This window comes from Ranitomeya variabilis, chromosome 5 (assembly GCF_051348905.1).
Source record: "Ranitomeya variabilis isolate aRanVar5 chromosome 5, aRanVar5.hap1, whole genome shotgun sequence".
Taxonomy (NCBI): domain Eukaryota; kingdom Metazoa; phylum Chordata; class Amphibia; order Anura; family Dendrobatidae; genus Ranitomeya; species Ranitomeya variabilis.
Window position 1 is genome coordinate 678,827,941 of NC_135236.1, and position 14,172 is coordinate 678,842,112.

Genomic DNA, 14,172 nt, shown 5'->3' on the forward strand with positions numbered 1-14,172 from the left:
CGATACAAAAGGGGACTGAGCGGTCAGCAAAAAACCCTAATCAAAAAAACCATCCTGAGATTACAAGAACCCATGTGCCAACTCATGGCACATGGGGAGAACCTCAGTCCACTAGAGCTACCAGCTAGCATAGAGAGATCATAAGCAAGCTGGACAAAAAACCAAACAACTGAAAATCAGCACTTAGCTTATCCTGAAAGATCTGGGAGCAGGTAGGCAGGAACCAAACAGAGCACATCTGAATACATTGATAGCCGGCAAGGGAAATGACAGAAAGGCCAGGTAAAATAGGAAACACCCAGCCACTGATGGACAGGTGGAAACCAAAGGCCGCAACCCACCAAAGTCACCCAGTACCAGCAGTAACCACCAGAGGGAGCCCACAAACAGAATCCACAACAGACAATATACAGTACTGAGCAGTGTAGCTGTGAATCCATAACTGGAGTGGGATAAAACTTAATAGAAAGCTGCAGCACTATCTGTGTCTCTCCGCACTTCTGTGCCTTCTTTTCGCCTCTCAATATTGTTTTTACCAAGATAAATTTAGGGAATTTTACAAAGCAAAATTATAAATTCAAGAGGTCGGGGCATGCAAGGTGGGGGGTGTAATAAATTATCAAATTTATTAGTCACTTGCAGCATTGATTTATGCAAAGTTTGTTGAAACAACCATTTAAAGGGCAACGTTTGTGATCCCTGGGAGCAGAGATCAAATTGCGCCATATGACATCCATTCATTTCAATTCCCTTTATTGACATAGTTCTACCTCTTAAAGGGGTGGTCCACTTTTTTCAGTGGGCAGGTGCCAATCGGCATTATCATCTGCAGAATGGAACCGTGAAGGCAAAGTGACACATTAACACCGACAAGGAATGTCAGCAGTCGCCCCTTTAATGGATTAGGGGGTCACACTCTGCTTTTGCTTACAGAGAGACATCCCGATTGGGCGGTAAAGGGGCAGCCCCTATAGCTTATCGGGGCACATGGAATGTGGGCGTCTGCTGTGGACAATCCCTTTAATAAGACTCTTGCAGAGATTGGGGTCTCCGGTGGGAGGGACGGTCGCAGTCCACATTTGGGGGCTGCAGATTTTGGTAGTTTTGCCTCTCAGCTGCTATGGAGGGCGAGGTACATAGAGAAGAGCTGCATATTGTTCCCCTCGCTCGGTGGTCCGCGTACGTACTCACAGACCCCTGTAAACACACAGTATTTGAGGAATATGCGGTGTCGCCCCACAGTGTTGGGGTTCACGTCCCGGCTCAGGATGTAGATCCCGTCGTTGTGTAGGGAGCAGCTGACGCTCAGGCCGGACTTGGAGGTATTGACTTTCAGACAGTTCCACTCTCTGCTGCTGGTACTATAGGACTGAACGCTCAGAGAGTCCTCGCTCAGCCCAGACAGGGGGTCCCGTCTAAAGCCCCCAACCACAAACAAGGTCTCCTCTATAGACACCATCTGCTGCTTCCGCACGTGCTGCCGGCACAGGTCAAACACCGACCACTCGTCCACTGATGGACAGTAACGCAGGACGCTCATATTCCGACCTGTGCAGAGAAAGGACAGAGAGTTACCGACTGTATTATACCCCAGAGCTGCACTCACTATTCTGCTGGTGCAGTCACTGTGTGCATACATTACATTACTGATCCTGAGTTACCTCCTGTATTATACCCCAGAGCTGCACTCACTATTCTGCTGGTGCAGTCACTGTGTACATACATTACATTACTGATCCTGAGTTACATCCTGTATTATACCCCAGAGCTGCTCTCACTATTCTGCTGGTGCAGTCACTGTGTACATACATTACTGATCCTGAGTTACATCCTGTATTATACCCCAGAGCTGCGCTCACTATTCTGCTGGTGCAGTCACTGTGTACATACATTACATTACTGATCCTGAGTTACATCCTGTATTATACTCCAGAGCTGCACTCACTATTCTGCTGGTGCAGTCACTGTGTACATACATTACATTACTGATCCTGAGTTACCTCCTGTATTATCCTCCAGAGCTGCACTCACTATTCTGCTGGTGCAGTCACTGTGTACATACATTACATTACTGATCCTGAGTTACCTCCTGTATTATACCCCAGAGCTGCACTCACTATTCTGCTGGTGTAGTCACTGTGTACATTACATTACTGATCCTGAGTTACATCCTGTATTATACTCCAGAGCTGCACTCACTATTCTGCTGGTGCAGTCACTGCGTACATACATTACATTACTGATCCTGAGTTACATCCTGTATTATACCCCAGAGCTGCACTCACTATTCTGCTGGTGCCATCACTGTGTACATACATTACATTACTGATCCTGAGTTACATCCTGTATTATCCTCCAGAGCTGCACTCACTATTCTGCTGGTGCAGTCACTGTGTACATACATTACATTACTGATCCTGAGTTACATCCTGTATTATCCTCCAGAGCCGCACTCACTATTCTGCTGGTGCAGTCACTGCGTACATACATTACTGATCCTGAGTTACATCCTGTATTATACTCCAGAGCTGCACTCACTATTCTGCTGGTGCAGTCACTGTGTACATACATTACATTACTGATCCTGAGTTACCTCCTGTATTATACTCCAGAGCTGCACTCACTATTCTGCTGGTGCCATCACTGTGTACATACATTACATTACTGATCCTGAGTTACATCCTGTATTATACCCCAGAGCTGCACTCACTATTCTGCTGGTGCAGTCACTGTGTACATACATTACTAGTGATGAGCGAATATACTCGTTACTCGAGATTTCCAGAGCACGCTCGGGGGTCCTCCGAGTATTTTTTAGTGCTCAGAGATTTCGTTTTTCTTGCCGCAGCTGAATGATTTACATCTGTTAGCCAGCTGGATTACATGTGGGGATTCCCAACCAACCAGGCAGCCCCCACATGCACTTATGCTGGCTAACAGATGTAAATCATTCAGCGGCGGCGCTAAAAACTAAATCTACGAGCACTAAAAAATACTCGGAGGACCCCCGAGCGTGCTCTGGAAATCTCGAGTAACGAGTATATTAGCTCATCACTATACATTACATTTCTGATCCTGTATTATACCCCAGAGCTGCGCTCACTATTCTGCTGTCAGATGTGGGCACTAGTGTAAGGTGGGCTGTGAGTACGGACCCCGGGGGGTGTAGCCTCCGACCACGTAGATCCTCCCCAGACTTTCGCAGGCTGAGAACTCCACCAGAGTGTCCGGTAGGGGGGCCACGAGCGTCCATGTGTTCTGTGCAGGGCTGTAGGACTCCATGGTCTGCAGGGAATGGCCGCCGACTGCATACAGAGCCCCATTCACTGCCAGCAAGCGGAAGTTGTACCTGGAGGGAGAACAGTAATGAGCAGACGTCAGTCACTCCGCCAGGGCCGACATCAGGGCACTACTGCTGTATGGGGCCCCGCTTATGTGCTACTGTTCATCGGGCCCCATAGTGGAGCAAATGGGTGCGCGCTGCGGTGCACACGTTGGCGCTGGGGCCCGGGAGCTCTCCCGGAGCTGATGGCTGCGCAGCTCCTGCCCCTTCCATCTTCTGTGTACTTTGCCAGGTGATGTGTGCGCCACCCGACATGTACCTGACGCTGGAGGCAGAGCCGCGCTCCTGGGGAGCGACTGTGGGGTAAGTATACAAAACTTTTTTGTTTTTTGTACAAAATTAATTAAATGGGTGAGGGGAGGAGGGGGACTGCACATGATGATGTGGGGGTAAAGGGGGACTGCACATGATGTGGAGAGGGGGGTTAAAGGGCGACTGCACATGATGATGTGGGGGTAAAGGGGGACTGCACATGATGATGTGGGGGGTTAAAGGGGGACTGCACATGATGATGTGGGGGTAAAGGGGGACTGCACATGATGATGTGGGGGTAAAGGGGGACTGCACATGATGTGGAGAGGGGGGTTAAAGGGCGACTGCACATGATGATGTGGGGGTAAAGGGGGACTGCACATGATGATGTGAGGAGGGGGTTATAGGGGGACTGCACATGATGATGTGAGGAGGGGGTTAAAGGGGGACTGCACATGATGATGTGGGGGTAAAGGGGGACTGCACATGATGATGTGGGGAGGGGGTTAAAGGGGGACTTCACATGATGATGTGAGGAGGGGGGTTAAAGGGGGACTGCACATGATGAAGAGAGGAGGGGGTTAAAGGGGGACTGCACATGATGAAGTGGGGGAGGGGACGGGAGACGGCAAATGATGAATTGAGAGTGAGGGAAGAGGGACAGCAATTGAATTGAAGGTGGGGGGTGGGGAGAGCAAATGATGATTGGGAGAGAGCAAATAATAATGAACTTTGAGGGTGGGGGAGTAAATGATGTATTGAATGAGGGGGTAGAGCTGTTGATAATTAATAGAGGGTGTGAGAGAGAAGATGGGGGGAGTTGAGTATGCAGTGACTGGTAATGAATTGGGGGAAAGAGTACAGGTGCTAATTAATGTATATATTTATTAGGTGGGGAAAAAGGCTATGTATAGATAGTGGGGGCACAGTGCCGGAATATAATTTATATTTGGAATGGTGGGTTCCATAATAACCAATTATATATTAATGGTGGGTACATATCTATATTCAGATGTGTACTGTAGAAGAAAGGGAAAAAGTGGGGAATGTGCTCTGGAAGCGGTGCTCTAGATAACCGTGTTATTTTATGCAGAGATGAGTCCTGGCTGGAAGAAGTGATGGCAGTCTGTGCTGGATGAAAAAGAAAAGCAAAGATGAAGGACTTCAGCTAGAGATGTCACTGGTGAGTCAGTGTGTTAGGCTACTTTCACACTAGCGTCGGGCTCGGTCCGTCGCAGTGCTTCGGGCCGAGGTCACCGACGCTAGCGTTGTCTCCGCCGCACAACGGGGGCAGCGGATGCCCCATTGTGAGGTGCGGGGAAGTGCGGGGAGGTGGGGGCGGAGTTCCGGCCGCGCATGCGCGGTCGGAAAAAGCGGACTGTCGTGAGCAAAAAACGTTACATGTCGCATGTTGCGACGTGTGTCAATGCGTCGCTAATGTTAGTCAATGCAGAAAAAACGCATCCCGCAAGCACTTTTGCAGGATGCGTTTTTTCGGCAAAACGACGCATTGCGACGTATTGCAGTTAACGCCAGTGTGAAAATAGCCTTACCTGTACACTGACACTATACACTGTATACTCTGTACAGAGCTCATGTGTACAATGTCACCAGTGATCACTGTATTACCTGTACACAGACAGTAAATACAGTAAAGAGTTCCTGTGTATAATGGCACTTAGCATTGTGTTTTTTTTTTCTAATGATCAGCATTGTAGTATTCGGTCACTATGTGGTAGAAATATGTCGTCTGGTCATGGTATAGTGGCATTTGTTCCTTGTGTGACGCCCCAGGGTCCTGGCTGTCACAGTGGCATTGCTTTCCTCATGGGGAGAGTGATGTCACGCTTGGAAGCGATGGAAGATTCCTCTTAACAGGTAATCAGCACATACAACACCGTTCTGATTCCAGGCCAGAAGGGGGAGTTCTACACCCGACTTCAGGGGAGCTGCTCTCTCTGGTCAGTAGGAGGAGCTAGTTGCTAGGCAGTTGGGAAGATTTAGACATTTGGTGCCAGACAGCAGACGGGAGCAGTCTGAGGCAGAAGGACGGGTGAGGGGCCGTACAGCCTGAGGTGCTGTAGCTCCTAGATAGCGAGATACAGAAAGAAGAACAGCCTATAGCTAACGTGCCAGAGAACGAAGCATAGGAGTGTGACAACAGGGGAGAATAGCTGCGACTGGGCTACATCCCTGATTGAGCGCAGACACCAGTAGCCGGAAGATCTAGGCTTTTGTGGGACTCTAAAGGTACCGTTACACTAAACGACTTACCAACGATCATGACCAGCGATACGACCTGGCCGTGATCGTTGGTAAGTCGTTGTGTGGTCGCTGGGGAGCTGTCACACAGACAGCTCTCTCCAGTGACCAACGATCAGGGGAACGACTTCGGCATCGTTGAAACTGTCTTCAACGATGCCGAAGTCCCCCTGCAGCACCCGGGTAACCAGGGTAAACATCGGGTTACTAAGTGCAGGGCCGCGCTTAGTAACCCGATACTTACCCTGGTTACCATTGTAAAAGTAAAAAAAAACACTACATACTCACATTCTGATGTCTGTCACGTCCCCCGGCGTCCACAGGGTTACGCGCTGCTTCTCAGAGCTTCCTGCACTGAATGTGTCAGTGCCGGCAGTAAAGCAGAGCACAGCGGTGACGTCAGGCCCTGCGCTTAGTAACCCGATATTTACCCTGGTTACAAATGAACACATCGCTGGATCGGTGTCACACACGCCGATCCAGCGATGGACAGCGGGTCATCAGCGACGAAATAAAGTTCTGGACTTCTAGCTCCGACCAGCGATATCACAGCGGGATCCACATCGCTGCTGCGTGTCAAACACAACGAGATCGCTATCCAGGATGCTGCAACGTCACGGATCGTCGTCGTTCTCGCTGCAAAGTCGCTTAGTGTGAAGGTACCTTTAGACACATAGCAGAAACCGGCAGGACAGCTGGATTATACATCACCTGCTCGCCCTAACACCCAGGAGACACAGTGACACATAGAGCTCGGGTCGTGATAGAGACCCTGTAAAAAGGCTCGAGTCACCTGTCATACGGGTTTGTGACCTAACCTACATGGGAGACTGAGAGAACTGTGAGGACCTTGGAAGAAGCCATAGGCAGTAAGGGACTACAACATCACCGCGCTATTAGGAAGGCTTTTAACTCCACCTGGTTAAGGGGACTCTGAACTCGCTTCCAAGCCAGCCGGACCCTGCCTGTACCTGTGATCTGCTGCCCTGGACAGTGGCTGCCTGTTACCAACAGTAAAACCGGTACAGAGACTGCAAAACTGTCCTTCGTTTTTACTACACCACTCACCATCCTCCATCTATACAACATCATGAGCCCTGGGGACCCAACTTCACCTGTGGGAAGCCATACCATATCTGCTGCCATAACATCACCCCAGTGGACCCCTTTAAGCAGCGTCGGTCCCTACTGACCAAATACCACAGGTGGCGTCACGAACATTTATTATTTTTTCAAACCCTTTTAAAGACCGTCCCTTTTACTTGGGTGCCCAGGGCCACGGACCGGGTCGCTGCCACCGTGACCACCCCTTTAATTGCGAATGGACCCGGTCGGTACCGAGTGCCCCCCGGCCCTGGCGGGCGTTCCACATGTGGTATTATTTGGTCTCTAGGTGGTGGTAATATGTGGTTTGGTGGTATTTGTCCCTTGTATGTGGCATTATTCGGTCACTATGTGGTGGTAATATGTGGTCTGGTCATGGTGTGGTGGTATTTATCCCTTGTATGTGGCATTATTCGGTCACTATATGGTGGTAATATGTGGTCTCGCCATGGTGTGGTGGTATTTGTTCCTTGTATGTGGTATTATTCAGTCACAATATAGTGGTAATATGTGGTCTGGTCATGGTGTGACGGTATTTGTCCCTTGTATGTGGTATTATAGGTCACTATGTGGTGGTAATATGTGGTCTGGCCATGGTGTGGTGGTATTTGTCCCTTGTATGTGGCATTATTCGGTCACTATGTGGTGGTAATATGTGGTCTGGTCATGGTGTGACGGTATTTGTCCCTTGTATGTGGTATTATAGGTCACTATGTGGTGGTAATATGTGGTCTGGCCATGGTGTGGTGGTATTTGTTCCTTGTATGTGGTATTATTCGGTCACTATGTGGTGGTAATATGTGGTCTGGTCATGGTGTGGTGGCATTTGTCCCTTGTATGTGGCATTATTCGGTCACTATGTGGTGGTAATATGTGGTCTGGTCATGGTGTGACAATATTTGTCCCTTGTATGTTGTATTAATGGTCATTAAAAAAATGTATGTGACTCATTCCCTTAAAGAAAAATACATACAAATATATTTATATTAATAGTTTACAGTGGAGTAGGGCCTGGCCAAAAGAGTCTACCGTGTCGTGGTGGCGGCTTAAAAATTAATTTGACCAGAAGAAAAGCTGCTGGTTATGAATGTGATCTGGTGTTTGATGGGAACTGTTAATATCTAATTGATGAGGACGTGGTGCAGAAGTTGAGTTTTTCCAAGACCGAGCGGTGGGACTGTGGAAGGTTCGAAGGGTGGAGGCGGAGCTGGGGTGGAGCCTGGGCGGAGTGTCAAGGGGGCCTGGAAATTTTACCAGTATGGGGCCCCGAAATTCCTAGTGGCAGCCTTGCACTCCGCGCCCGGCCGCTTCTTTACCTGCATTGTGCTCCTATTCTCTGCTTGCTGTCAGTGACTGGAGACGAGGCTGACAGCGTCGGGGTTTCCATGTCCCCACTACTCATGGCCTGTGACTATAGGGAGACTGTCTCTATTCACTGACAGCCAGCAGAGCCGCCGCCGGGCGATGAGGTGCAATAGAAGCTGCAGGACAGGTCACTCCATTATTGCCCTACTCTGCAGGTGACGCCCCATAAATCCCCCACAGATGAGACGCACAGGGGGTCCTTGTATGGGGATGTGGTGGTGGTGGCCCGGGGGGGCACACAGGAGACTTCCGCCGCTCCACCTCTCCGCACAGACCAGGGAGGATGATGATGAGTCTCCTCAGTGCAGAACTCCAAATAAGGGAGCGGGACGGCGGCACCGCACATTAACCCCTTACAGACCGGGGCTCAGATGTAGCAGAGCCGAACGGCACAAATTATGGGTCTAAAAGAGGGACGACACTGAAGCTGATACAGGGGGCTCACACTGATACAGGGGGCTCACACTGTTACAGGGGGGCACGGGGGCTCACACTGATATATGGGGCTCGGAGGCTCAGTGATCCAGGTGGCATAGGGGCTCACACTGATACAGGGGGCTCGCACTGATACAGGGGGCTCGCACTGATACAGGGGGCTCGCACTGATACAGGGGGCTCACACTGATACAGGGGGCACGGGGGCTCACACTGATACAGGGGGCTCACACTGATACAGGGGGCACACACTGATACAGGGGGCACGGGGGCTCACACTGATACAGGGGGCTCGCACTGATACAGGGGGCACACACTGATACAGGGGGCACACACTGATACAGGGGGCACGGGGGCTCACACTGATACAGGGGGCTCGCACTGATACAGGGGGCTGACACTGATACAGGGGGCTTGCACTGATACAGGGGGCTCGCACTGATACAGGGGGCACGGGGGCTCACACTGATACATGGGGCTCGGGGGCTCAGTGATCCAGGTGGCATAGGGGCTCGCACTGATACAGGGGGCTCGCACTGATACAGGGGGCTCGCACTGATACAGGGGGCACGCACTGATACAGGGGGCTCGCACTGATACAGGGGGCACGCACTGATACAGGGGGCACGCACTGATACAGGGGGCACACACTGATACAGGGGGCATAAGGGCTCACAATGATACAGGGGGCACGGGGGCTCACACTGATACAGGGGGCACGGGTGCTCACACTGATACAGGGGGCATGGGGGCTCACACTGATACAGGGGGCACGGGGGCTGGCACTACTGTATGGGGCACTGTGACTCATTCTTATGGGGGCACTGTGATGGCACTGAAAACGGGGGCATTACAGCTGGTAATGCTGCAGGGCACTGATGTGTTTTCTGGAGGACTCGGGGGTCTTCGGTGGGGTTGTGCCTTCTATATTTTCAGGGGTAGAGTTCGGTGTCCCTCAGTTGATTCCCCCCCAGCACCCACTACAAAGATCTGGAGCAACCCGGGTGACATCCCCTTTAATGACGGCCGTCCTGCGACCACATTTCAGGGTTACCTCTTCTGATTCATGGCCGGCTCCTCGCTCCAGCTCCCGGTGCTCGGATTGTAGGAGTGCACGGCGCTGACCTCCTGCCCATTGTCCCGGGAGCCTCCGGCCACGTACAGGTAATTATTTAGGATGGTGGCGCCATAGCCCTGCACCCGCAGCATGCTGGGAGGGACGGTCCCGGGCATCACCTGCCAGCCGCCAGCTTCCTGCAGGTAGCGGAGCAGCACCCAGGAGCCGGCGGCTTGCTGGGACAGCACCAGCAGTGCCGGGGCCCCCCGGAGCCGCTCCTCCAGCACCCGCTCCTTCAGAGCCTCGGGGCTGTCCTGGAAGTCCAACCTCTGCAGCATGGAGTGGTAGTGAGTCGCCATATACCGGAGCGCGGCGGACGCCAGATCCCACTGACCGTGTAGCTGGGAGACGTCCAGGAGGTCCAGGCAGGTGTCCGCTGACAGCGAGGTCTGCAGGAGGGACAGGAGGCCATGCACCTGGAGGTAGCAGGCGGCCTCCACCAGCGCCTGCAGAGGGGCCGCCTCGGACCCCAGCTCCTCCGCACTCAGCCTCTTACGTTCACGTCTGCTCTCTGCGGGGGGGATGCAGTCTTGGAGCGGGCTCCCCATGATGTGGCGGAGGACCCCCTCTAATCCCTCCTGGCTCAGCCCGTGGAGCGTCACCGCGTCTCCGCTGCTCTCACGCATCCCAGAGCGGAAGAGGGCCTGGAAGAAGCCGCTCTGCGCCTCCAGCCGCTCGCGGGGCACGCGGTACGACCGGCCGCCCAGGAGGATCTGCACCTGGTCCAGCGAGGACATCACACCGCGCACCGACACCGCTCCGGGGGGACATCACACACCTGTCAATCAAAGAAAAGGCAGCTGACACAGACCCCAAATAATCTACACGCTGCAAGGAGCAGAGGGCGCCCCCTACAGGGCCGAGGAGCAGAGGGCTCCCCCTACAGGGCCGAGGAGGAGCAGAGGGCGCCCCCTACAGGGCTGAGGAGGAGCAGAGGGCGCCCCCTACAGGGCCGAGGAAGAGCAGAGGGCGCCCCCTACAGGGCCGAGGAGGAGCAGAGGGCGCCCTCTACAGGGCCGAGGAGGAGCAGAGGGCGCCCTCTACAGGGCTGAGGAGGAGCAGAGGGCGCCCCCTACAGGGCCGAGGAGGAGCAGAGGGCGCCCCCTACAGGGCCGAGGAAGAGCAGAGGGCGCCCCCTACAGGGCCGAGGAAGAGCAGAGGGCGCCCTCTACAGGGCCGAGGAGGAGCAGAGGGCGCCCCCTACAGGGCCGAGGAAGAGCAGAGGGCGCCCCCTACAGGGCCGAGGAAGAGCAGAGGGCGCCCCCTACAGGGCCGAGGAGGAGCAGAGGGCACCCCCTACAGGGCCGAGGAGGAGCAGAGGGCGCCCTCTACAGGGCCGAGGAGGAGCAGAGGGCGCCCTCTACAGGGCTGAGGAGGAGCAGAGGGCGCCCCCTACAGGGCCGAGGAGGAGCAGAGGGCGCCCCCTACAGGGCCGAGGAAGAGCAGAGGGCGCCCCCTACAGGGCCGAGGAAGAGCAGAGGGCGCCCCCTACAGGGCCGAGGAGGAGCAGAGGGCACCCCCTACAGGGCCGAGGAGCAGAGGGCTCCCCCTACAGGGCCGAGGAGGAGCAGAGGGCGCCCCCTACAGGGCTGAGGAGGAGCAGAGGGCGCCCCCTACAGGGCCGAGGAGGAGCAGAGGGCGCCCCCTACAGGGCCGAGGAAGAGCAGAGGGCGCCCTCTACAGGGCCGAGGAGGAGCAGAGGGCACCCCCTACAGGGCCGAGGAGGAGCAGAGGGTGCCCCCTACAGGGCCGAGGAGGGGCAGAGGGTGCCCCCTACAGGGCTGAGGAGGAGCAGAGACCGCCCTCTACAGGGCCGAGGAGGAGCAGAGGGCGCCCCCTACAGGGCCGAGGAAGAGCAGAGGGCGCCCTCTACAGGGCTGAGGAGGAGCAGAGGGTGCCCCCTACAGGGCCGAGGAGGGGCAGAGGGTGCCCCCTACAGGGCCGAGGAGGAGCAGAGACCGCCCTCTACAGGGCCGAGGAGGAGCAGAGGGCGCCCCCTACAGGGCCGAGGAAGAGCAGAGGGCGCCCTCTACAGGGCCGAGGAGGAGCAGAGGGTGCCCCCTACAGGGCCGAGGAGGAGCAGAGGGCTCCCCCTACAGGGCCGAGGAGGAGCAGAGGGCGCCCCCTACAGGGCCGAGGAGGAGCAGAGGGCGCCCCCTACAGGGCTGAGGAGGAGCAGAGGGCGCCCCCTACAGGGCCGAGGAAGAGCAGAGGGCACCCCCTACAGGGCCGAGGAGGAGCAGAGGGCGCCCTCTACAGGGCCGAGGAAGAGCAGAGGGCGCCCTCTACAGGGCCGAGGAAGAGCAGAGGGCGCCCTCTACAGGGCCGAGGAGGAGCAGAGGGCGCCCCCTACAGGGCTGAGGAGGAGCAGAGGGTGCCCCCTACAGGGCCGAGGAGGAGCAGAGGGCGCCCCCTACAGGGCCGAGGAGGAGTAGAGGGCGCCCCCTACAGGGCCGAGGAGGAGCAGAGAGCGCCCCCTACAGAGCCGAGGAGGAGCAGAGGGCGCCCCCTACAGGGCCGAGGAGGAGCAGAGGGCGCCCCCTACAGGGCCGAGGAGGAGCAGGTGACACCGACCCCTATATACAGTACAGTAACGGGGGAGACACATCTGAGACCCCGACCCCTATATACAGTAACGGGGGAGACACATCCGAGACCCCGACCCCTATATACAGTAACGGGGGAGACACATCTGAGACCCCGACCCCTATATACAGTAACGGGGGAGACACATCTGAGACCCCGACCCCTATATACAGTAACGGGGGAGACACATCTGAGACCCCGACCCCTATATACAGTAACGGGGGAGACACATCCGAGACCGCGACCCCTATATACAGTAACGGGGGAGACACATCCGAGACCATGACCCCTATATACAGTAACGGGGGAGACACATCTGAGACCCCGACCCCTATATACAGTAACGGGGGAGACACATCTGAGACCCCGACCCCTATATACAGTAACGGGGGAGACACATCCGAGACCGCGACCCCTATATACAGTAACGGGGGAGACACATCCGAGACCATGACCCCTATATACAGTAACGGGGGAGACACATCCGAGACCCCGACCCCTATATACAGTAACGGGGGAGACACATCCGAGACCGCGACCCCTATATACAGTAATAGGGGGAAACATATCTGAGACCCCAAAGTGCAGTGCAGGGGAGAGGCGGCTGTGAGGACGGACATCCCCTTACCTGATGTCTGGCCCTGTATGTGGGGGGACAGCAGACACCCCCCGTCCTCCCCATACACAGACCCTCCGGCTCTGCACTTCCTGCCTAATACAGACCGCCCCAAATCCCAGCCCCAAATCCCAGCCCCTCCTCAGTGTCCTCACACACAGGACTGTGACAGCCCCCGGCACCTCCTCCATCAGTGTGGACCCCAGAAGAGGCACCGCAGGCAGAGGGGTCACCTCAACCCGGACACAGCATGTAGTCACTAATATTACAAGTTCCCCAAACAATAAGACCCCGAATAATCCACAGAATAAGACCCCGAATAATCCACAGAATAAGACCCCAAATAATCAACAGAATAAGACCCCAAATAATCAACAGAATAAGACCCCAAATAATCCACAGAATAAGACCCCGAATAATCCACAGAATAAGACCCTGAATAATCCACAGAATAAGACCCCGAATCCACAGAATAAGACCCCGAATAATCCACAGAATAAGACTCTGAATAATCCACAGAATAAGACCCCGAATAATCCACAGAATAAGACCCCGAATATTCCACAGAATAAGACCCTAAATAATCCACAGAATAAGACCCCAAATAATCCACAGAATAATACCCCAAATAATCCACAGAATAAGACTCTGAATAATCTACAGAATAAGACCCCAAATAATCAACAGAATAAGACCCCGAATAATCCACAGAATAAGACCCCGAATAATCGAAAGAATAAGACCCCGAATATTCCACAGAATAAGACCCCGAATATTCCACAGAATAAGACGCAGAATAATCCACAGAATAAGACCCCGAATAATCCACAGAATAAAACCCAGAATAATCCACAGAATAAGACCCCGAATATTCCACAGAATAAGACCCCGAATATTCCACAGAATAAGACGCAGAATAATCCACAGAATAAGACCCCGAATAATCCACAGAATAAGACGCAGAATAATCCACAGAATAAGACTCCGAATAATCCACAGAATAAGACCCCGAATAATCCACAGAATAAGACCCCGAATATTCCACAGAATAAGACCCCGAATAATCCACAGAATAAGACCCCGAAAAATCCA

General features: G+C 54.0%; 1 protein-coding gene across 1 annotated transcript; it reads right to left on the bottom strand.

Annotated features, from left to right (window-relative positions):
- Nucleotides 1–572: 572 nt before the first annotated feature.
- On the bottom strand, nt 573–13,202 carry KLHL42 (kelch like family member 42). Its single transcript, XM_077267003.1, has 4 exons — nt 13,093–13,202; nt 9,816–10,656; nt 3,156–3,349; nt 573–1,548 (listed from the first exon to the last, which is right to left on the bottom strand). The coding sequence occupies exons 2-4, from the start codon at nt 10,613–10,615 to the stop codon at nt 1,112–1,114; spliced, it is 1,431 nt and encodes a 476-aa protein (XP_077123118.1). The 5' UTR covers nt 10,616–10,656; nt 13,093–13,202; the 3' UTR covers nt 573–1,111.
- Between the last annotated feature and the right edge of the window lie 970 nt (nt 13,203–14,172).

Bases quoted from the DNA above. Each gene is read 5' to 3' on its own strand.
- KLHL42 (XM_077267003.1), bottom strand. From the start codon at position 10,615: ATGTCCTCGCTGGACCAGGTGCAGATCCTCCTGGGCGGCCGGTCGTAC. The intron at 3,350-9,815 runs GTAACCCTGAAA...TTCTCCCTCCAG, and splicing joins CCGGCCATGAATCAGAAGAG to GTACAACTTCCGCTTGCTGG. The intron at 1,549-3,155 runs GTCCGTACTCAC...TTCTCTGCACAG, and splicing joins CGGAGGCTACACCCCCCGGG to GTCGGAATATGAGCGTCCTG.